General features: G+C 33.1%; 1 protein-coding gene across 2 annotated transcripts; it reads left to right on the top strand.

The window, feature by feature from the left end:
* The first annotated feature begins 657 nt into the window (after positions 1-657).
* LOC124363019 (scoloptoxin SSD14-like) lies at positions 658-24,628 on the top strand. Of its 2 annotated transcripts, none has more exons than XM_046818080.1 (11): positions 658-676; positions 14,498-14,548; positions 17,721-17,930; positions 18,016-18,236; positions 18,591-18,783; positions 19,161-19,367; positions 21,187-21,427; positions 21,912-22,099; positions 22,185-22,425; positions 23,487-23,600; positions 24,421-24,628. In XM_046818080.1, exons 2-11 carry the CDS (start codon positions 14,538-14,540, stop codon positions 24,571-24,573), a joined length of 1,779 nt encoding a protein of 592 aa, XP_046674036.1. In that variant the 5' UTR covers positions 658-676; positions 14,498-14,537; the 3' UTR covers positions 24,574-24,628. The 2 variants fall into 2 exon arrangements, with proteins under 2 accessions (XP_046674036.1, XP_046674035.1); XM_046818079.1 differs by lacking the exon at positions 658-676 and adding an exon at positions 10,388-10,410.
* The last annotated feature ends 1,181 nt before the right edge of the window (positions 24,629-25,809 follow it).

The raw sequence follows: 25,809 nt of genomic DNA, 5'->3' as shown, positions 1-25,809 counted from the left end.
TCCTTACAAATCCCGGCCTATAGAAACTTCTAGTATTTCGTTGAATGCTTTCCACCACATAAAGATTCTGGTTCCTGGGAAAAAGTGAACTGACCTACAATAACGTTATGACCCACTTTTAATGTTAACTAAAGCATTATTGAGTATAAAATATCTTGATCATATTGATTATTGATTTTATATCTACTTCTTGAGATATACTCACTAGCCTTGTAAGATTCATTATGCTTTATGAATATGCAAGCAGGGAGCTTAAAGATAAAGATACATTATTTTAAAATCAATGTATAAAACATTGCTCCACACTATTTCAAATTTGTATAACTTTGGATCAATCGAATCTAGTTCAAAATTTATTTACATGGCTAATTTATATACTTCAAAATGAGAATATTATATCTGTTAGTTAATTATATTTCATTGTTTGTAATCTGTTAACTCAGTGTTACGGAAAGAATAGCTTACTAGTGCTGTTTTGATACATCTATTATCTTTGTAAATAATATTTCCACGTTTATATTAGAACTAAAAAAAACATGAAGTACGTAATAGTTTACTTACCTATTTATCTACCAATTAACGTATCGGGAAATGTTCTGTACAACCTCGTAGTTGGGTTGCCGATAGTCCAGTCAATACCCAAGAACGAGGAAGTTGAGTGGTTTGCCACCTTAAGGTAAGCTGTGCCTCTTATTTGAGTATCTTCCTTAAAATTTCTGTATTTTCCTATTGCATGTTAGAAACCGGAAACTGTATTTTTTTAAGGTTAGATCTAAGTAATTAGCACCACTAGTAATCGTTGGAGTGATTGCTATTCCTATAATGTGCTTAAAATATTCCTATAACGTTGCATTAGTTCTTCAAAAAAGATATGAAACCATCAGAAACTGATTAACGTTCCATAAAGCGTTCTTTAAAACAAGAGCTTTCCTTAACTCCATTAAACGTAAGAATAGCATGGTTCTTAATCTCTTCCTTTTAAATTTTATCATCCATGTCATTATCTACTAAATCATTTCCCCGAAAAAGTAATATAGGTATACACACATAAAGAAACCACATATGTTAATTTATTCGGGTATTAAACAAAAACGAAACCCCCCGCATCGTTTTGAAATCAGAGACACCCAGACTACAAAAAGTAGTGCAATATAGGTGAAGAGGTATTCTCATTGCCTCATCGTTTTGAGCTTCTTCGTTTTTCTTCGCCGACAGTTTTTGATCCCTTCAGACGATTATGACTTCAAATTTAAGGAGCCAAGTTTACAACAGCATCAGATTTCAGATGCTGCACGTAAGAGGATGGTGAACTGGAGTTAAACTCAACATTCGCATTGAATCAACCCTTCCCACCATAGCTGCGTTATGTGTAGAAGAATCGGTTGCTGCACCGTGCTTTGGGATCGTCATCGAAGTGCACTCAATTGTGCACCTGATGAAACGAATATACCCTTCCCACCTATAATATAAGATTCTTTTTTACGAATGTCCGAGTTATCAATTAATAATTTTCTTACTGTTTTGGGTTCTCCCCCATTTAAATTCCATATCGCCAGAAATAAATGAGAACTAGTTTTTCTGACCTTGAAATTTACATTTTCTCTAAGTTCATTGAGTAGGCCTAACATATAGATAGTTGGAAAACATTTTTTTGTAAATGAAAATTATAAATGGTTAGCCGGATGATACATTAGCAAAATCGTCAAAACCGTTTTTGACCCTCCTGGGCGTTTTGATGGTGTACATAATCTGCTTACTTTTCTCTTTCGTCGCAATATTTAAATCTTTTTAATTCGGTGTTGATCTTGGTAATCGTGCGTTCAGAAGCACTGTTAGCCACAGCCCTTAAAAAATAAATGAACTAAACATTACTATAGTTGAAAATCAGCAGTCATTTAATGTAGAGGTAAAGCTCCGAAACTTCGCAGATCTGACCTTGTAGTGTTGTACACCTGACCTTGCAGTGTTGTACATCTGGCCTTGCAGTGTTGTACATCTGACCTTGCAGTGTTGTACATCTGACCTTGCAGTGTTGTACACCTGACCTTGTAGTGTTTTACATCTGACCTTACACTGACCTTGCAGTGTTGCACATCTGACCTTGCAGTGTTGTACATCTGACCTTGTAGTGTTGTACATCTGACCTTGCAGTGTTTTACATCAAGACCGACAAGCTCGTTATCCAGTCCAAGCCCTGCATGCATGGCTCACACACCGAGTATAACACAGGTAGAGTCGCCAACCGATGCTTTTATAAAGGAAACCCCACCGCTGCCCATCAGGGAGCCCGGCCCTTCGATTACGTGCGCTGACTAAACAACTATACGAACTTAATAACTTAAAAATATACACATCCAATTGAATTTTGTGAAATGTTGTTCATCAGCTATTCCATAGTTCGTTGAACATACGAGTATGATGTCACGTGTACTATCACGGTAGGAGTACGCTGCAGCACGTGTTGTGTGTAACAGGAGGCTACGCTAAGAAACAACGGAACATGAAATATTCCAAGTTGATAACTCATAGTTGATTAGTTTGGCACCATGTGTTATCGATCTATGCCACTTGTTATATTTGTTGTTTGACTATAATAATGTTTTATTTGCTTGCAAATATATTTACTCTGCGAGGTTCTTGTTGTCTTTGTCATTATCCATAAGACCAACGTAAACGTTTTTGGTAATGCTCAGCTGAATCCCATGTTATGACAGGCACTATCTTTAAATTCAATATTAACTTTACAGAAGTTCCACACAATATTTAAAGTGTACAGGTCATTTCGTTATCGAGATATAGAACGGAGAGACAGACAAAAGTTACTTTTGTAAGCTCCTCGAGTGACAGGCTTTGCGGACGCTCAGCCAATTATTGTTATAGTTGCTTATAATTAGTTGTCTTTCGTGTGTAATTGATTCACTTACTACGGTATAATTGTGATCGTCTGAAAAATTCCTAACACACAGTAAATGAATAGGCCTCAGAACTGATCTAAACGTGGTTACGTGCAACTCCTAAAACCGATATAACGAGTTAAGCTCTTAGTTTATTTCAGCTTGCAAAAGAATGTTGCGTTTGTCACACAGAAAACTTAGATTGCCTAATTTGCAAGAGCTGTAAAACAATTATTTTATGAAACGATTAGGAAATATACACACTTTTGTAAATTATTACTCATTACTTTTACCTTACTACTTTTCATCACAAAGCTTTTCAGATTTGGAGCTATATGCTCGTACCTCTAGGACAATTCAAGCATCACAGAGTTTTCTCCAGATTTTAAAGTTACTTTTGAGTTCACATACTCAACGGTAAAGTTAAAAAGTGATAAATATGCATTTTAAAAACTACATTAATTTTAATTGCAAAAGATTCGTTTAAAATAATTATGCCCGTACCTTTACAATTTTGGAGTCTTCTTTACTACAGTACTTATTACGTACTCATGTGTATAATTCAAACTAAGATTTCTAGAAATCCAAAATGTTTTACAATTAAACTAAGAATGTTTTTAGGGCATAAAAATCGATTCAGTTGGAATTCAAAACCAAACGAGCATATGTATCCGGTTGTATTACATCCACTTCGACTCACTCAATTGCAACGTTTGAATTGTGAAGTGCTTTTGTAAATTTGCTAGTACAAAACGAATACAAACGACAGCGACAACAGAGCCAATGCAAAGCTGAGTTTCACATCACTAATTCCAATTATTCCGTTTGATCCGAAACCAATACAAAGGTATTCAATAAAACCACATTTTCCCGCTTGTCAGGCAAATATGTGACAAACACAGTCCATATGTAATGCCGGTCACTGCAGTATTTATTTACAAACAATGAAAATTACTATCAAAGAGTTCGGCTCTGTCAGGCAGAGGATTTGTGTGTGAAATATTCTTCTCTAAATTAAATCAAATATATACATGTTACTTCGTTTAAAACCATACAAAGCCGCAGGTGGCCATCAAATAAATACCTCTGTTGTAATATTTGAGATTCTTGATTCAACGAAAATGTTATTAAATTAAATTATTTGCTAACAAGGATATTAATAACGAAAACTGTAAATAGATTGTTCACAGTGCAATATATCTCTCGGAAAGAAATACTGATGAACTTCAATTCATCTTCCATTCCTAAAAGCTTGGCTTTCGAAAAGAAACTTTACATTCATCTTCGTCTTTGAACGTTCTGTCTTTCTTAAAAGTAAAAGCCTACTAGCTCCATTAATCTTTATATTTACCGACCTTATAAGGATTAAAATCTTAAATATATTATCTTAAATTATGTACATTTATAATTTATAGAAAAAGATGATTAACGAACCAAATTATATAATTATCTCTCCAATAACATGGAAGCAAATTAGTAACTTTCAATTATTCACGTTACCAATGTTCTGTAAAATTAAACGCTAAGTAAACATATTCTTACAACACCGTAAAGTAAAAAAAGGGTGAACTATTACTGTATTTGCTATGAGATATACTACAACAAATACACTTTCACCGGCTTTTTCATAATTATCGTACTCACACTCTAAAATTATATTACACAATCCTTTATGTATATTATATTAGTATACATATAATTGATTTGTACTGAAAAGTGTTGGGCGTAATCCATACTTCGAAATATGGAACACATTTCCTATTATCATAATTAAGTGGTATCTTACTTGTTAGTTTATGTGTTTTTGTGATTCCCTTTATTTGCAACTTATAAATGGTTTTAGAAAAACAGTGAAATTTCGTTCGATTGTTAATCTTGTCTAATTAACTCATAAAGGATAAGAGAGACAAATATAATAATTTTTTAAATGACATCATTTTAAAGATTTTTGTATTTATTCTCTCACCAAAATAATGAAAATTTCTTTTAATGTCAAAATGCTAAGTTTAACTAAATTTAATATTCCGCTTAATGCATTGTCTGAGATCTGACACTGTCACAGACTTGACTTTTTCATTCTGGACACCTCGGCCACAAAAGAGCTCCGTCTGGTTTAACCAGCAGTAACCTCTAGCAATCCAAGTGAAGAGGTATTCTCATTGTGTCATCAAGTGCACGACAGAGTGCAGTACTACGTTTTAAACACGGTCATAAAGAACGGTGGTGGAGTCTATTTACACATAAAGCAGCTATGGCGAGAATGTCATTTCAATGCGACTTTTGAGTTTATATCCATTTCACCTTCTGCTTAGTACAGCGTTTCACCTCAGATATGATACTGGTCTGAAGTCAAGCTAAACTCAACATTCACATTGAATGAACCCATCCCACGATAGCGATGTTTGAAAGAACAAATATTCAGAGCTATAACAAAATTGCAACATATGAATAGATTAACAAATGATTTATTCTAAAATTAAAGTTGTATGATCTTCATTACTAAAAGGTGATTCCAAAATGAAAATGTATACGAATTCTAAATATAATTCCTAACATGATATTGTTAGAAACTACAGACCTTTGTGTTTCAGTTTCAACAAGAAAGAACTTATATGAACGATTTTCAATTTAGATTTTCCAGAACACGCATCATCATGTTCGTATCAAGGCGATAGCTTCTGATCATTCATACAATGGAGGAACCAATATATAGTACTATTTATTTTTTTGGACCTAGTCTAAAACTCATCATTAATGCAACGCCGTGATTCATATTTCATATAACGTACGCAAAGAAAAATCACCGATAAGAGCTAATATTCAAAGTAGAGCTCCTTATAATACAATGCTTTTCTCAGATATTGATAATGATACATTTATATTCAAATCTGTAAATTTAAATAGCTGGTTATAGAGTAAGAGTTTAATAAGATTTGTACACTTTTTACAAACTAAGAGTAGGAGCCCACAACTCGAGTTGCGTGACAGGCTTCGATTAGGTTCCATGCAAAATCCAAAACCTATAGCTCACATCATTCTTGAGATGTCCTGCGGACAGATAGACATACTGGAAAATTTGCATCCCCACGGTAGGCGAACTAGAAATAGTTCCAATCTACATAGTGAAAGGTTTAACTTAAAGTCAACGAAATTCCATGATTATACATTTACCATTATAAAACTCATTCTTGACTACGTAAAAATTCATTTTTAAACAAAACTTAAAACCTAAAAATCGTTTTTTGATTAAATGCTGCTTGGTATTTCTTTGAAAATGATACAATTGTCAAGCACAAACGCTCTCAACAGACAAATAACAATATTTTCAAACACCTAACGGGGTTGAAATAGGGCTACAACCCTAGAAAAACTATATATTTGTTTATGAATTTCAGATGGCCTGGAGCTTTGAAATGCACGTGCCTTATGCTCTCAAAAGAATAAGCAAAGATTTTCCAAGAAGATTAACCATCCATAGTATTTGAGATATGGTTGCAAACCTAAATGTTTCTTTTTAAATTTTCAAATGCCAAATGTACAAAGGTGAAATTTGATATGCATGTATATAATTCTCTCAACATACAGATAAATTGAATTTTCTTTAAGAGAGACCACTCATAGAGGCTAAAATAGGATTGTAAACCATAGAAAAACTATATTTTTTGTATCAACTCCGTTCTCGTACAGAGGTGAATCTTAACAAACATGTGTCTCTAAATAAACTACCGGTACCTGAAATACCTTAGTTTAGAATGATTGGAAGAAGACATCTTTTGATTGAAGTAGATTTTTCCAGATCGGACCAACGTATGTACATATTTTCTTGATCGATGATAAAATGCAAACGCTAGTACTGTACCCGAAATAAATTAGACTGAAAGTAGATTAAAATATCTAAAAGTAGAGGATGTTAGATTGAAAAAGACTTGTCAGATCTGTGTATGTGCGTATTTTATTGATAAGAGCAAAAACATTAGTAAGGCATCTAAAATACTTTAGACCAAAAGTAAATTACAATATTATTAGATATAGATGCTTTTCTACCAAGTAGATTTCTCAGATTACTTTCTTGAATAAGGCACCGCGAACAACTTAGGCCGGAAGAAGATTATAAGGGCTGAAATTGAACAAAATTATGTTTCACAGACCGAGTATATATATACAGGTATATTGTGTTATTGTAGGGCATCAAGATAAATTCTAGTATGTCGTGTGGTTTATACCTGTTCCAACCCAGAAATGCCTATCCGCGCGCTGAAGCTGAAATAAGAGGCAGTGGCAGTTTTGTTTAACTTTCGAAACTCTTAACAATGAACAGTAAAATAATATTTACCTTAAAAACGTCTACTTCCGATTCATAGAATTTCAACTAAAAGAAACGAAATGTAAGAATATTTAAAGAAAATACTCTTTGTACTCGACGTAACTTTAAAGAATGGGCGCAAATGTCGGTAGAAATGCTAATGAGGTAATTAAGGAAGTTTCTTCGTTTTTCCTTAGAGATAAAGTTTAAATTAAGTGTTGGTATAAATTTATCAAAAAGAGTTGGGTTATAAATGAACTAACAGTGTTTTACTGCACTTACTTTAAAGTGCAGTATAACAAGACTTTTTACAGGTTGTTTATGCTAACTTTCTTATGGTGAAAACTACCAACTATGTTTTACCATAAATATATTATTATGTAAATATTTCTATAATATCATTCTGATTCTTGTCTCAGTAGCTTGTATGAGAATAGCTTATGAAGAACAATGAACACATAAGAGTATCACCACACCTTTGAAAGCTTTCAAAGGTTGTGGTGATGGAGATTTTCTGTTGGCAGAATATTTAAACACAGAAATTTAGTATTTAGTAAATATTTGGCTAGAGTTTGTATTTTTACACTTGAATTATTCTTAGTTTCTTGTATTTAAATTGCTGAAGAAAATGTGGGTATTTTCTATGGGAAAATTTCAAAAACATTCGAGATGTAAGGATCTTTTCATAATGTTTACTATCTCGTAGAACATATCTTTATATTTTTCATTCATTTCCTTACATTTCTCAATAGACTAACATTAATAAACAATGTTTCGAAATGTGTCCTTAAATGTTTTTGCTTGACCAAAATCGATCTTGATTTAAAGTGTGGAATGGCAATCTTCGGTAATTACCAATAGCTTTTAGAACAATATTACGGTAGCAAGGTTTGTGGTAAATTGAATTTCACATAAAAAAAACTAGTAATGAATGTGTAAAATTGTTGATCTTGACAATTGTAATTTATTTCTTTGAGAAAGCAGTCCACATGAAGTTTCCAAGTATACTTGAATATCAGTTGGAAAACAATATTTGATACATTTATACAAACTTAAAAGAAATAATAAAAGTGTGCTTCAATTTACGTACGGTATACAATTGCTACATTTGCATTTGCTCCCACTCAGTTTTTTCTCGCATAGTATATCAGGAGATATCGATGTATCGGTTATTGTACACTGATATTGATCTGAAATTGTGTGTAAATATCTGAAGAATCTAACATTTGATCAAAATTTAGATTAAATTCTTAAGTATCTCCTTTCACTCGAGGTGCTGTGAAAAATGCATTTCTGTCTGTCTATCTATCTGCCTGGACGATATCTCAAAAGCGAACTGACCAATAGACGACATTTTTATGAAGCTTCTTTCATATATTACCAACACTGGCAACACTGAGTTCGAAGATTGCGTATGTCACTCCATGAGATTTGGAATAGCGTTAGCGAATATTTTACGTTGGTCTTGGGGGTAATAAAAATCAGAATAAATAGGTTATTAAAGAGGTTATAAAACTTTGAAAAACTGGGTACAATAATTTTAGATTAAAAACGTGTCTTTTAATCATATAATGAAAAGAAATAGAGTGAAAAGTGCCTGATAAAATTAGGTAGCAAGATTTGATTTCAGCGCACTTTGTAGGTCCCACCTTATCTCACCGGTACTCTTTTATTTTAACTATGATATTAAATATGATTAATTGATCAAAATAGCAATGCATTATGCAGATATATCACCAAAGATTTCATTTTTGAACAATAAATATTGTGTAAAAAGTCTACTTAGGGAAGAATTTTTCTATGATGGTGCATGCCCAACCATACCATTACATTAAAAGCTATGGCTCAGTAAAGATACACAGTTTCTTATTCTCCTATTGTAGGAATTATAAACAGTTTTTTAATTATCAGCCTTTCTGTCTGTCCACAGGATGTCTCGAGAAGGAAATGAGCCATAGATTAAAGCTTGCGTGCCACCTAAGCGAAACCTGTTACACGGAACTTGGTGTGGTAATCCTACCTTGCTCCTAATAGTTGCAGGAATGCTCAGATAACTTTAAAGTACTATCCAAAAAGTACCAAATGGACCTGTGCCTAACAGGGCCGAAAAGGACGTTAAAGACATCGTGAGTCCACATCCAGCTATAATGAAACTACTTTGAGTGTTACGACGCGGACCTTCTTCTGCTGTCCGCGTTGGGAAAGGTGTCCGCCTGGAGGCCACAAGAAAACTCGGGGTTTTTTCGGTGGATACGGTCTGCGAAAAGATTATGGAGGATGAGGGGAACTGGGATTATTTGTCACAGTTCGTCCGGGGCATCCTCCTGGAAAAGAAATCCGATCTGGACCGCGAAGTGGCCCAGATCCCTTGACCGAGCGGCTGGATAAGGAGCGAGCCCCACGGGCTTAAGCCAAATTAGGCCTAGCCTGAAGTAATGTGATAAACAATCCCAGGTTAGAATCCTAAAGAGTAGAGGAGGTTTTTTAGTGGGTAAACCCGTTTTTAGGGGAGTCCCACACCACAAAAAAAAACCTTGTATGAGCAATGTTAACACCAAACATTTTTAAGCAGCTATTATTCTTGGCAATAGAATTATGGAACATGATTCATTTTATAAGTAAAAATAATACGCTCCATGAAGCTTTTAAATTTCGTTTTAAAGTGTACAATTTGTAGTGTATAAAGAGCCAAATTGTGTAAAATATTTTTCTCAACAACAAATTAAATTACTGATGAATCCAAAAACTCAAAAACGAGACATCATCCACAATTATACGATCAAAGCGAGGGTGTAAACATGTTCTTACGGGACTAGCCTACATTCAACATGGCTGCTGATACATCCGACTCTGAACCACTGTTTTAGTAGTATATTTATCTTGGTACCAAAAGACTCCCATTCTGTTCGATATCATGTTTCCACGTCAGGACGGAAAATATTAGGATGCCACAATCGGTCTATCTCTTAAGATAAATAACGAACTTGAAAAGATTTGTAATCTGATAATTTAGTAACACTGGCCTTTTAAACGTATTTAATAGGTTGATGTAATTTTAAAGAAGTTTCTTTCTCTAAATGAATGGATTAATGTAGAGCCTCGATAAGGATAATAGTTTATGACAATGAAAATAACAGCAGAGAGGCGATTAAGTGATAAAAGCAGTAATACTGATAACTAACCTTAATCTAGTAGTAGTGTGCATTCACACAGGTAAGCTACGACATATAACAAAACAAAACTTATCAAAATGGTTTTATAAAATGTATATTATGACGCATTACTTTTCTGAATTTTTATCTATATACAATTTTTATCTCTATAAACTTTTTATTTTATCACATTTTAAGGAAATAATGAAAGTATTCATGTTCTAAGGCGTAAGCTTCAATAATTAAATATATTCTGGATCAGTACTTTTCTGACTTTTTAAGACTTAAAATCATTATTATTATCTTTATTTTATGCAAACAAACCACGTATTCATGACCTAATGTATAATTTAAAGTTTAAGCCAACATGTACGATTGCAATAGCGGGATGAACTTGGTTCTTTTCAACATCTTGAACTGTAGCATTATGAATATTATTTTGAGTAGAGCACAAAAATATTTTATATTTCAGTAGAGACTAAGAGCAAAAGATTACCATGGTCTTAAGACCACCATATTATATAAAAAAATCAAAAGTTTTAAAACTGTATTTCCGGTTATATTGATTTAAATTTCAAGGTACACCTTGCAACAGCAATGATTGTGTTAATTTAAAAGGCAAGATTCTATTTAAAATATTATGCTGTATTACTATGTATAAATAAATAGATTTATGTACGAAACGTTTGAAGGAATCGTGATTGGCACGACTATAAAAACTCTCTGTACATGTTAGAGGTTGCATTAACTTAGGAGTGACTGTGAGTAATACACGTGTATTAAACCTAAACCTATCCATACGTTTTCATCATAGTGCTAACTTTTTTCATTTCCTTTATTTCCTTTTGCTTAAAAAAAAAATTCGAATGCAATAATTCATAATTATAAACCTCAATTGTATTGACTTTTAGGATTATTTTTAGCTATCGAGAAAGACCGTAAAAACTGAATTACGTTTATCACTTAATTTTAGGAAAAAAACAAATCTTATTATCTATTTTCCAAAAAAAATTTAAGTTTAATTTAAGTTATGAGGAAAACTCCACCTTATAGCTCAGGCTACTAAAAGTCTTCTGTTGTTATTTTTGTTCAATTTGTAACATTACTTCTTCCCCAAAACACTCAGCAATAAAGTAGGAAATGAAAATTGTAGAGACTCATCTGGTCATCTCTATTTTCTTCAGGTTTCATCTTCTAAGAAAGGGAAGGTAACATGTTTTACTGTAAAGACCTTGTAGGAAAATAAACCTTATCAAGACTACTCCTTATTTTAGCCTCATTTGGAAGTGCATATTTTTATATTTGTTAAGAGTTAATAATAAACAAACACAACCACCACACGTTGTTTTTTGTTTTTTATTTGTTTGTTATAATAGGAATTTCGTTTAGAAATGTGTTATTTAAGATTGTATCAATAAAAATAGGTCACGTACCTCACTATCACTAAGGTTTCATATTAGTATTTAAGCAGGGTTGGAATAACATGATTTTAAAGACAAGTTTTTTTACTGGTAAAATTATTTTTAGTCTAGATTAAATACGAGATGCTATATCCTAACTTCCTCTCTTCTAAAATAGAACGCTTTATACACATACAGGTAAATAATTCAAAGTTAAATCCTACTTTTAATTATGTGTGTTATTTTTAGTATGGCAGCAAAACTTTATTACAAACATATTTTGTATTTTAATTTGACGAATTTTACATTCCAATAACTTAAGTCTCTAAAACTCGTTTGCTGTCACCTTAATAATATTTTCAAAGTGATAAATATGCCAGCACATCCCCCCAGGTTTGTGTCAGTTAAGGCTGCAACCATTTTCGAGAAGTTTTTTTAACATATTTTAGAGTTTGTAAAACAATGAAAAGAATAATGACTAACACCCACCTTTTCATATTACATTCTTGTATTATATATTTAAAGGTTTTGTATTAGTGAGTTGTATTATAATATATTTATTATATTTGTCAACGCCGGATGTTATTCCGTTTGATAGTCAAATAACTAAGCATAGAAAAGTACATCATGTAATACATACACATACACTTTCAAACAGATAAAAAATCTTGTAGTATTTTCAAGGTGCGCTAAATATATTGTAAAAGAGTAAGGAACACATTTTCAAGAAGAATTTGTTTATGGAATAGTTTTATTTTAAACATAATTTCTTTACCCCCATAAAGCTTTATTAAAATTCTATGAAGCTATATAAATATATAAAATTATAGCTATATAAAATTCCTTATGAATTTTAAATGAAATAAAATAGAATAGAATTTATTTCTAATAAATCAAATTCAATACTTCGTCAAACGAACAGCATTTAGTAATTAGGCCTAGTATCATATAATACTGAATACTGAATTTAACAAAAATAAAACGGTCAAAATTAAAATTAAAATATTAAAAATAATATTTTTACTTCATATGCAATTTGGAAACTTAGCAATGTGCAAAATCTAAGAGAATACTCTCTCTCTCTTCCTAATTTTAAACACCAAAAACCTTTTGGATCAGAAACTACCTCTCCTTTCTCCCTTTAGGATGCGACCAGTTATGTAAATCAGGTTTTTTCTGATGAATTTTACAATTTGTCACACTAAGTATGAAGTGTAATTTCATTCATTTGAAAAGTGGAGTAGTGCAACAGAAGAAAAGGTCAGATGGCACATCTCGAAACGTGGTGTTACTGATTTTGTATGCCATTAAACGATGGCAAATACCCGGAAAAATCCCGTTCCCTTAAATTTGTTAAGGGAAGGTGAGATATTTGGCCCTCAACATCGTAACTTTAGGCTTTTTCGAAACAAGGCCTGAACCAAGCAATTTGACTCTCGAGGATGTCAAAGTGGTTCAATTTCGCACGAAGAAAATATGGTTTATGGAATCGAAGGACTACGAATAATCAATCGTTATTAGAGAGGTACACATATCCAGATCCCTCGTCCCAAATAAGTTTGCGAACATATTCGGCAATGCATTGCAAGTGCTGTGGTTCTTCCTGAACCTTGACTGAACTTTTGGCCACTGAGAGGGGTTATGTTTTTACCCATTGGTGAACTATTTTCTTTGCCTCTTTCCAATGACACATTCATTAACTGAGTTATAGCGTCTTTAGCTTTCATCATTGCGATATTTTGTGCACCCCAGTAACCAGAGAGTGTAATTTTGTTTGTAGCCAAACTTGCACGTACTGTGATATTTGTTTGAATTCGAGGAGATTTTATTTTTGACCGTACGAGTTCATTAGTTCTTCGCCCGCTTCATAGAATGATCCAGTCTGTACAAAGTATTCATTCATTTTGTGAAATAAATACGCTTGAGATGAGATGGTTATTGGTATCACCATCTTTGTTTTAGATAGTTCTAAAAAAAGCTTTTCACTCCTTAGTCTACCAGCTTTTCGGCAGAGGTTCTTCTTTTACTTTTTTAAAGCCCTATTCAATATACTTCTCTTTTTTATAGTCTGTCTAGCCAAACTCATGCCTACTGTTCACAAAGTAACTCTTTAGTTTAATTTTCTAGTTGGTTAACACAATAATTTCCTAATTTTCCTCAGGAATTTTATCTTTGTCAGTTGAGGTGCTAAATATTACTTCTAAGAAAAGAATACCATCATCATGAAACGGAAGATGGAAATAAAATGCCTCATACTTTTGTTTCCTTCTATACGTTAAGTGTTCACAAAATAACTGTTTACAAAATACAGTATGTTTCATCATGGAATAAACAGATTGCAGTAGTGTAAACATCTAGACAACATAATTAATGGCTCAAGTATAACTTCCTTCACTTAATCAGTTTGCTTACGTTAAAGTGTTTTACTGAACCGAATAGGTAGTTGTTTGTTAACTAAACCACTTTTAAAACTCGATTACGAAGATTAAGAGTTTTAGATAGCAGTTAAGCTAACCTACACAGATATTAGTCTAACTGGCTTTCTTTAAGCCATCCTTCACAGTTAGTAACACTTAATCGTACACTTCAGATCTAACTTTGCCAATTCATTCCTGCAGCGTACATGTGATCAGTGTTGGATTTCCATTGAATTGTGTTCAATGTGACTATCCTTAGAGTTGTTAATGAAATAGTGACTAAGACACATAATCACATTTAATTTATTATAGGAATCTATGAACTTTTCAGATTTTCTTCTCCACCAAAGATTGGGACCTGATCCTGCGATATGGTTGCAAGGTAAGAAAGCACTAATAACTGAGATAGCGTTAGTATCTCATGTGTCTTAATAAATGTATCCTGTTGTTTGGTTTCATCGATATAAGAGCCAATAAATACAACTTTTTTTGTTTTGTTGCTTCTCGGTTTGTTTTATGCCCGTACTTGTTTTATGTGTTGAATCAGCTACTGAACAGTAAATTCAATATTTTGTTTTATTACACTGAACTAATTGAACTGTTCTGTTTCAGGCTTTCCTATGGGTTTATGAAAAATGAGTAAGGTTATTTTGTTTTATGAAGAAAGTGGCCTAAATTAATAGTGCATTCAGTTTTGAACCACTGGTATTTAAAAATATATACCATATATTTTGAAAAGCTCAGATAAGCATAAATGTTTCATTTTTTTACGATTTAATCTTCACAGTCAGTAATAAAATTTAATAAACCTTTAATAAATCTATTCAATTCATAGTTCTATGTTAGACAGGTACTTACACTCTCGGACATACTATGCACTGACATAAAGAAAATAGCCTTATATTCCTCATATTATTATTATTATTTTCCTCATATTGTCTATAATAATCCACTATTAAAATATTTTTATCTGATTTTTTTATTTAGGGTACCAAAATAAAATACCATAACCGGTAATAACTCCTATACTCAATATAATTAAATTAAATTCCTTACGAACTTTGAATACTACTTTATTAGTAGTTTTTTGAAAGAGTTATAACGTTGGCCTATTGCTATACCAAAATTTAAATTTTTTAACATTTGTCTCAGTTAGTAAAAAAGTGAAATCTGAAGTAAACCTGCAGTATGTATTGGTGGTTTTATTCAGTTTTAGGTATATTCTACATACAGTCATGCAGAAAAATAATGAACACGTTGACTCATTCACTTTGACGGTCGCAATTCACTTTGTTGCGCCTATCAAAACGTAACTGCCATAAACTATTATTACTTGTTTCTGTGTAATTGCATTATTGTTTTAAACACACATTATCATAGGTTTTATACTAATTCTTGAATAGAAAAAGGACGTGAAGTCGAATTAGAATTGGTCAATTACATCAGAAATAAAGAAGGCGGATGAGCTTGCATGCATCTTTACAGTGACATACAATAATTATACAATTTATTACAAGTTTAAAATGTACATTAATTCATATTAGGAAGCAGGTAGCCTAAAAGTGATTGTCTCAATCCCCAAATTTAAGCGTGATTAGTAAATTTGTAAATGAAAATTGGTTAGAAGGTATCGTGTAGTAGAAATATGCTCGTAATATGAGATCGATACAACCCATATTTAGACTGGGGTTAGCAAATAACTTTCAACAATGTTTTCAACAATACATGAGCTTCTTAATATATTTATTAAGACTGTTTTAACATTTGTTATGGATTAAAGGTTTGGCATCATCTTTATATCCATCTACACATTAACAACTTCCCTGGCTATTTTACTTGAGCTTAAATTAAAAAATATCATCAAAAATTATTCTGCTTAGCTCAGCAGATTAGAATATTCCAAAAGAACGATGATCTGGATCTTTAATCTAACGGTTGCATTTTGTCTGGACAAAACCTTGGAAGTTAATAAATGTCGATGTCACCTTTACATTGTTCCTGGAACTGCCTAAGGCTCGATGTAGGGATGTACGCCAGAATCTTTATTTTCTGTATGCATAATATTATACATCATAGAACATCACGGCCTTCTGCCGGGGAAATTCCAAGAGTTGTCCTGTCTTCTGCCGGCCGTGATGTTCTATCATGTTTAATATTCGCGTGTGATATGCCTTTCAAATGTTGCGTTTCTTGTAATTTATTTTTCGTCGTCTTTGTACCGTGTTTGTGAATTTAAACCTATGACGACACCAGATGGATCATTCTAGCTTGTAATATGTATTGACAGTGACATCAGAAGATGAATTATTAAAAGTCGAAACTATAGTAGTGTATAACTACAGTATGAACTGTTTGACGAGGGTACGTGGTTATTGTTATAAGTAATTTTATACTTTCGACTTAGGCATGTTATGAAGCCTTGGTACGCTATGCCTGATCAATTTAACTTAGTTTTCAGAAGAAGAAATATGGGTCTCAGAAATATGGATATTGAATTCAAACACGGATAGTTGAGCTTCGAAGTGGCAAGATAAACTTGAGTGTCAATGTTTTCTTGTTTCGCGGAGTAACATTTTTCATTAATTAATGATGAGTAAAATCAAAGCCCCAAATGTGTTTCCATGCGCTAATCTCAGAAACGACTAGACTAATTCGGCTAATTCTTCTTTTATAATATTCTTTTAAGTCCGAGGAAGGTTTATAAGATGGAAAGGTGTGGAAATAATTCCATTAATACTTGAATTTGTGTTACTCCAAATACTTTTACGGACTTTATGACGTAATGAGACCATAGGCAGATTACGGTATTGGTTCTGATAGTTCATGAAATTTATTTTAAGAAGGGAATTTATAATATAAACTACTTTAATTCCAGAAATTCCACTTACCGATACTAATACATTTATACTTTGTATTTTTTTACAGGGTCAAATCCCTTTACGCAAATATTATAAATATAACTAGGATCTTTATGATGTCTTTGAAGCTCAATACTTATTTTCGCACAATGTCTATTTACAGACAATAAGATGCCTACAAGGTGTCTATTTACAGGATTTATGTATTTACCTTATCCTGTAAAGTACGAATTATCTTCACCGTGACTTGCGGTAATTGGCTTACTTAATTAGGTCTACTTATGTTGTATTATTTATTATGAGTATTTCAAATCAATTGTATATGAATTTACAAACATTATCTCACATTCAAATTTTTAAATTTATTGTTTTCACTTCACTCAAACAACCAATATTTGCATTTTTCTTCAACCCAGGCAGACGGGAGTATAAAGATAAAAAAAAACATTCATGATGTTGTTATAATACTATGTCAGCACTGACTGTCTTCAAAAGACGCATTAAACTTTATACATTATTATCTTTAAACTCATTAAAAATTGTGGGTGCTTCAATCACCGTCAAATAAATACACCTGGTATTTATCACATGTTACTTTAATAAGGGAAAATGTTATTGGATGCATAATTAACGTTATTACTGAAAATCCTATTTTAACTTAAAAGTAAAAATGTATAATTGTTTTACTCTTGTCAGCACAACCACAAAGATACTTGGGTTCGTGGTGATGGTGGTTGTAGCAGACATCGTAGCAATAGGTATCTACTACAGTCTACAGCCCGCCCCTCATACCACCCCCGCCAGTGATGACGTTCTCTCGCCGCCTTCCCCTTCCGACACCGTCCTGGGTGTATTCAGCCGAGCAGCCGTAGTCAGTGAGGGAGGTCCATGCGCTGGTTTTGGCAGGTGACGTAAAAGTTCGATTATTTAGGATGATGTCATCTCACAGCAACATACAACACCTATGATTTCTACTCTCTTGACATTGCAGAGATATTCTGGCGCAAGGAGGTAACGCAGTGGACGCAGTTATAACTACCCTCCTGTGTGACGGGGTCTGCGTCATGCAATCCAACGGAGTTGGTGGAGGATTTGTGATGACGATTTACAACAGTTCAGAAGGAAAAGCCTACTCCTTGATTGCCCGAGAGACCGCGCCAGGACTGGCTACGCAGGATATGTACGTCAACCACTCAGATTGGGCAACTATAGGTACACGTACATTTTAGAGCTTCACTAAATTTTTTATTTATAAATTACCTTAGGACGATCTGCTTTATCATTTGTCTATTGGAAAAGAGACCACCAGCTCCACCGAGACCTCTGTACAGAACATGAAGCTGCTGGAGTTCGAGGAGAACTAAAAGACTAAAAGTATCTCCACATGAGACTCTTTAGACTTAAATGAAGAGTTTCAACCTACATTATATTATTATTCTACAGGGCCTAAAGCTGTTACAGTTCCAGGAGAACTAAAGGACTTATGAGTAGCTCACACCAGCTTTATTAGGATTGAACGAAGGGCTCTCTTTCAGCCTATAATCTACTTATTCTATTTTTGTTCAGGACCTAAGGCTGTTGGAGTTCCAGGAGAACTTAAAGGCTATCAGGAGCTCCATGGTAAATTCGGGAATCTCGAATGGAAGACTCTTTTTCAGCCGACTATTAAACTAGCCCAGGAAGGCGTCCCTGTGAATAAAAGGCTCGCTGAACATTTTGCCGAAGAGGCTGCTAAGATTAAAAACAGCGATACATTTGTGTAAGATATTATTTTACAAACTTAGTAACTACCATAAACATTGAAGGGCTCTGGAGAAATAGTGCTGCTCTTTGTTTCTCTATAGACTGTATAACAATATCAATGTCTTTATTTCTGTAATATAGTGTCAAACAAAATGTTTTGTGTTTTATTTTATCTAATATGGGCATAAAAGTGAATTTATTACATTTTAAAAGGTTATCTTAGGGTAATGTTAAGTAAATGTCTGACTAAATACTTTTGAAATGACGTGTAATTATGGATGTTGTCAAATTTCAAACTTGGTTAGTACTACATTTTCCGACTCACCCTTAAATTAATATATTGAGAAATTTATGTATAAAACCTATTTATTCCAGCTAATTTAATTCATACAGAAAGGTGATTCTGAACTCTACGGGAGGCCGGCTGCCCAAGGAGGGAGACAAGATCAAGCTGCCACTCCTAGCACAGACTCTCAGTGTGATAGCAAACAGTCCCAAGAGGGCAGATGAGTTGTACAACGGCAGTCTGACCAAAAAGTTTGTGGATGATATCCAAGCGGCGGGCGGCATCATCACCGAGGAGGACATGAATAATTACGCGTAAGTAATAAAATACTATCTTGAAAGCCTTGAAGATACAAAAGACTTCACTATACGTATAAAATAAAGTAATGAATGTCCTATTTTATCACTCAAAGTTAGGGCTAAAAAGCTCTCTCTAACGTAACCCGGGGGTCAAAGGCTTAACGTGACTTCAGAATCACCACCAATGACCGACTAGGCGGGCTACTTCAAGGACAGGATCGCTCAGCGGTCAACTTTCCAAGCAGCAGCAGCCTCGATAGACACTGTTTGATCCGGTTATCTCGTCATAATCACTGTACTTGATACACTGCGTAATTGGAAATTAAATTGCAATAATAATGACACTAAACGTGTCACATTTAATATAATAATATAAACACACACTTTAGATATCAATTATTATGTGGTTAATTCTAATGAAAGTGTATTTAATTATTTGTTAATTAACCAATTAAGTAATATTTCGTTATTATGTATTATTGTTTACATTAAATTATCAGGGTTACTTAAGAATATGTAAAACTATGAAATAATAATATTATTTTTTCCTGAATATTGAGTTTAGATTTCAATATTTTCGAAATTACTTTGTACTTTTCAGTCTCTAAAATATTCTTGAAATGTCAAAAATCATTGTACAGGTATATTAAAAACTATAAGTTCTACCATGATTGTAAACCTGAATTTCCATTGCAATTATAATGAGAGTTATCAGATTTTTATTCACTCATTTTCAGCATTAAAACAAATTACCCTTTCAACACTCTAATGTTGCTCTTTTTTTTAATAGACCACCAGCACCACAGAGCTAAAAAAAGAGAAAAAAAGCTGTAAAGAGCTAAAATATGTTGTGTGGTTCATATTTTTATATATACACAACATTTTAGCCAATGACTACAGTTTTACTGTTATCTTTGAAGAAGGAAATTGCAAAAATGTTCTTATAATACAACAAAATGTATTTCTCCAACAAATATTGATGAAAATATAATAACCACGATTACAGATTATAATAAAAGCACTTATGCCGATAATATTGGGAATAATTTCTCACATTATTTAATAATAAATAAATGTTTAATTTATTTCTATTTTGTAATAAATATGGAAAGATGTACTGGGTGGATGCCAAAATATTTCGAATATAATACTTGATCTAATATTGACCATTATGGGTTTGAAAGGATAGGATCTTGAACATTTGCCATTGCACGTATAACACATGTATCGCATGTATTCGAGGATTGAGATCTATCCTTTTTTCAGGTGTACAAAATACCCTAAGATGTTAAAAAACTAAAAAATGCGGCAATGGTGTGGCACACAAATCTAACGTAATTAATGTAATAATAATGTCAATACAATGTAATAACATAATTATAAAATGGTAATAATAATAAATAATATTAATGTGACCGATTTCTAAAGGGATAACACATATTGCCAAAAACATTTACATAAGACATAGTCATGTAATAAAAAAGCAAGCAATAAAAAACAGGACATTCTTCAAAAATAAATATAGATAAGAGAGTTGCAACATAAAATTTCCCAATTTCCTTAACGTAAAAATAAGTGTCCACTACAAACTAATTTGAAAATTAGATAAAAATTCTTAGAGTCTCGACGTGAATCTTATGCGACGGTCGATCGTTCCATTTATAATACGTTCCAAATTTGTAATGGATTTGGAATTTCTTGGGCTTGTCTACATTGCATTAATTATTTTTAATATATCTTCATAGTCATCTGAGGAATTTCAATGCATTGATAGTAGCGTTTGTATGTAGATGCCACAGATAATAAATACAGAACTAACTACCATTTACTTCAGGGTACAGTGGGAGAAGCCCTACAGAGCCAATCTATCCGACGGCTCCACAGTGTACTCTGCAGCCCTCCCCGGCTCTGGTATCCTAGTAACGTTTATGCTGCGAGTTCTGGACGGTTTCCTGCAGTTCGCTTACTCTGACTTGCAGCGGTCCCAGCTCATAATTGAAGCCTTCAAGCATGCGTACGGTCGCCGCTCAGACTTGGGGGACTACCACAAAATAAATCCTACAATTTTTGAAGAGGTAAGAAACACTAGTTCCATCTTAATAATGGAAACACCTTTAGTTTTACTGCATAGTTAGGCTTGCTTTTTCAGTTGTTAATAAATAAACATGTTTCTGTATTCAAATCTAAAGGGAGATTATTTCTTATGATCTTGATAATAAAATATGAAATATAGATAACAGATTTTAAATCTACTGTTCTTCTGCACGTATTTATATTATTGTTACTTGTTCTTTGTACACGTACGAGAACGCACAAAGAACAAACCCCCACACCCACACTTTTTTTATAATTATTATCTTACAATTATTTGGAGAACAAACCCAATTTTGGTACTTCAAAATTTTAATAATTTGTTAACAAGTATCTATTGTAATAAGTTTTATGTATAATTAAAAATTATAATATCTCTCATACCGTGAGTATTATGTATATTATACCGAGAACGCATTTCATCCTATTTATTCTTTAAAATATGTCCGTCATTACATTTTTATCCAGGTGAAAAAGAATCTAACGGATGAAGCGGCAATACTCGCTGTGAGGGAGAAAATCAAGAGTAATTGGACATCCAATGACGTGTCTTACTACGGCGGCCACTACCTGAAGGATGACCACGGAACCAACAACGTGGTGGTCGTGGACCAACAGGGCAACGCTATCAGTGTTACCAGCACACTCAATCTTCTGTATGTATAAGATAACACAGTACCCACAGGCAGTATCAGTCGTCACTGTTTTATTGATAGCTTCCTTACTCCAGTTTGTCGTCAGGTTTGGCAGCAAGTTCGTCTCCACAAGCACGGGGATCATCCTCAACGACCAGATGGATGACTTCTCCACACCAGGCATAAAGAATTCCTACAACATCGCCCCCTCAGAGAACAACTTTATAGCCCCAGGCAAGCGACCCTTATCCTCTATGAGTCCAACCATCGTGGTGGACAGTGGCGGAGATGTCAAACTTGCCGTGGGAGGGGCTGGTGGCTCTAAAATCACCACTCAAGTCACCCTCGTAAGTGTTGCAGGACGTCCGGTTTTAATTTTATTAACTCTGGTAAACAAGGCCAGTTTGTATTTCCTGGATTATTTCTTTTTACATTTACTTTCAATAATCATTTCTGAATAGGGAGAATGATTTTTATAGGTATTTACTATCTGTTGTTATTATTAAAAATAGTCAATACTTTTTCATTCAGCATTATATTTCTATTCGGACTTGTATAAATGAGTACTATTACACATGAAATAGCTAATAGTAGGTGGGAAGGGTTGGTTCAATATAAATGTTGAGTTTAGCTCCATATCAGCTTCCTCTTAGTGCATCGTCTGGATTCTGAAACTTTCACAGACGACTACTGGAATCTGGAGTCATGTCTGAAGAGATCAAAAGATCTTCGGTAACGAAGATGCTAAAAAAAGTCTTTACATCTTTTTGACATCAGAGACACTTAGGTTATAAAATACATATAGTGTATGAAGAAAGTGTAGTGTAGTGGGTGAAGAATTGTCACACATTTTCTCATCAGGTCACATAATTGAGTGCATTTTGATGTTCCAGACACGATCTCTAAACATGGTGAAGCAACTTAGTTTTATACACGTATTACAATTAGTACAAGTATAGTTGGTCCAATCGAATCATATCCTGTAGCAAAGATGAGTTAAGTTACAGGGAAGTTATACTTACTTAAAAGAGTCCAGAACTAAACAACCACTTTCATCGTGTTACAACATTACACAAAACAGAGCAATCATTACTCTACACAGTTGTAACTCACAAGCCGATGGTTGTAAGAGAATGAAATCATGTACGAAGAAGATGGTATATTCATATAGTATAGATGTGACTCTCATTTTGTCTCGATCTAAAGCTGTTTGAGATTTCTAGAAACTGCGTATGATGTTGTTTGTTTATTTCACCTTATTTATTTGTCGTGGTTTGAGGAGCAGCGCAATCCAAGATATTAAACTACAGTATTTTCGCTTTTCAGTAATATTTCAAACGAAATAATGCTATATTTTTTATATTGTAATGGCCAGTAAATGAGAGATTGGTTTGTGTACTGCCCACAGGTAACGATAAGGAACCTGTGGCTAGGGAAGAACCTGAAGGAGGCAATAGACGAACCGCGGTTCCATCATCAGCTTCTCCCCATGAACGTTACGTATGAGTATGGAGTCTTAAAGGTTAGTTCAAGGGAAAATGAAGTAATATGTGTATGAACTTTTTATATTTAATATTTGGAAAGTAATATATTGAAAGGTAATAATAGGTGAAATATAAAATCATCTCTATTACTCTCTAAGTATCTCTAATAAGTACCACATCGTTGACATAAAATGTTAATTTTAATTTAATTTTTATATTAGTTTTATATATATAATTAATGTAGAAATCAAATTTGAATGACAATTTTAATGATTATATTAGCATTTGCGTTAAATATGATACATGGAAAAGAGAAGAACATGAAGAAAAGAAAAACATGTTAATTAAATTTTCTTGTTCATTTATATTTTTTGTATCATAGGATCTTAAAACCATTAAAAAAACATTGATTCAAAACTATATATATATATATATATATATATATATATATATATATACATATATATATACATATATATACACACACACATATATATATATATATATATATATATATATATATATATATATATACATATCTCATGTTAACAATTTATATGAAATTTATCAGAATTATTGTTTGATTATATAAAATGCAGTTAATTGTTGAATGTAGAAACAAAGTCGATACAGATAGTCTTCTCAGAAAAAGAGTAGGGGTCCTTCTTTGACATAATTAATTACATATATTATATCTTTTTTTTCTTTATGGACTAATATGACAATCAATAACGAGCACCTTAGTTTACCAATGCAGGAACGACAAGAACAGCTATCTGAAATCTTATTTATACAAAACTCTTCAATATCAAAACTTACTACACAGTTCTATATTTATTGTGTGCTTACTGTTCCCAGGAAGTTGTTGACGGCTGGCACAACATAGGCCACAGCACCAACAGGCTGTCGAAGAGCGGTTTTCTGGCTATAGTGAACGGCGTAGCTCGACTAGGTGCGAATCTCACGGCCAACTGTGACTGGAGGAAACCTGGATCTCTCGCTGGTCTTTGATCCAACTAAACTACGTAATTTATGTGAACCAATACACGAAAATTTTTATACTTAACTTATCTCAAAATGCACTTTATCCCTTTTACTATGCTTTCATATGACAGGAAATGATTCTGAGGATGACACTTTTGATCTAACAGCTCAGCTTTAGGTCGTTGAGAAACATTTAAATTATTACAAAAAAGTGTAATCATAAAAATAATGTTTTATGTACATTTAAATATAAAATATGTGGCTTTTTTAAGTGAGTACTGTACTTCTTTTGGCGGGCTATGGATCTATGTTTTGCACGGGGAAAAAACTTTCGCTTCCTGTCACGGAACGTCACGCTTGTTCGCTCTGTAGCTGCTACGAGCGGGACATCGAAGCTTTTTTGACGTCAGGGCGTTTCTCCGTTCAGTGGCTATCCAGGCGTGCTACTGAGAGGTTACTGTCGCTCCTTAGTGAAGACGTGCTTAATTCTTTTGGCGGGTTATGAATGTTATGAATTTTGTTTCGCGTCACACATGTTTTTAAAGTAGAATTACGGCCTTAGCGAAACGTAAACAAATTGTGATATAAATATCTGATTATAAGTTTACGGTAATTAAACATCTGATAGGAGAATGATATTGAAAGGGAAATATAAACCACAATTCTATACATTATGATAAGGAAATAACAAAGCGCTACTATAATCTAGTAGTGTCTTACAACAATTTGTTTTGAACTGTTCGATCTGTTCGTTTTTTAACCTTACATTCAATTAAAAAATAAATGAAATAAAAACATGTTTTAATACAAATCTTGCTGAAGAAACATAAAAACCACTAATTGACTTTTGAATTAAGTTTTCCTGCTATATAACTTTAGGACTTCTCCCTGAAGGCGTACATATTCAACGTGGATATTTAATTTGTGTGTTTTTTTAAAAAATAAAGTAGTTTTTTACTAAAATGGTTTACATGGCATTATATATATATATATATATATATATATATATATATATATATATATATATATATATATATATATATATAAAATTGTGGTTGTTGTATTGCATATATCACAGGTATGTAATAGACCAATGCATTGGTAATATAATTAAGACGCATAACGGAAATATAAATATAAAGATGAATATAAACTGTTTTCATCCGCCTTGACGTACATGGCAGCCGGGGTCAGCAAACTTGTACCCGATCACTGTTGGCTAAAAGCAGAACGTCGTCTGGCAGATCTCAGATCAGCAGAACT

Source organism: Homalodisca vitripennis, chromosome 5 (genome assembly GCF_021130785.1).
Source record: "Homalodisca vitripennis isolate AUS2020 chromosome 5, UT_GWSS_2.1, whole genome shotgun sequence".
NCBI lineage: Eukaryota > Metazoa > Arthropoda > Insecta > Hemiptera > Cicadellidae > Homalodisca > Homalodisca vitripennis.
The sequence above is the reverse complement of the archived record's forward strand: the minus strand, read 5'-3'. Positions and strand labels throughout refer to the sequence as shown.

What these genes read in the sequence shown, in the direction of transcription:
- LOC124363019 (XM_046818080.1), top strand. An exon ending in TCACCACTCAAGTCACCCTC is followed by an intron (nt 22,426 to 23,486) that starts GTAAGTGTTGCA and finishes TACTGCCCACAG; the next exon opens with GTAACGATAAGGAACCTGTG. An exon ending in ATGAGTATGGAGTCTTAAAG is followed by an intron (nt 23,601 to 24,420) that starts GTTAGTTCAAGG and finishes TACTGTTCCCAG; the next exon opens with GAAGTTGTTGACGGCTGGCA.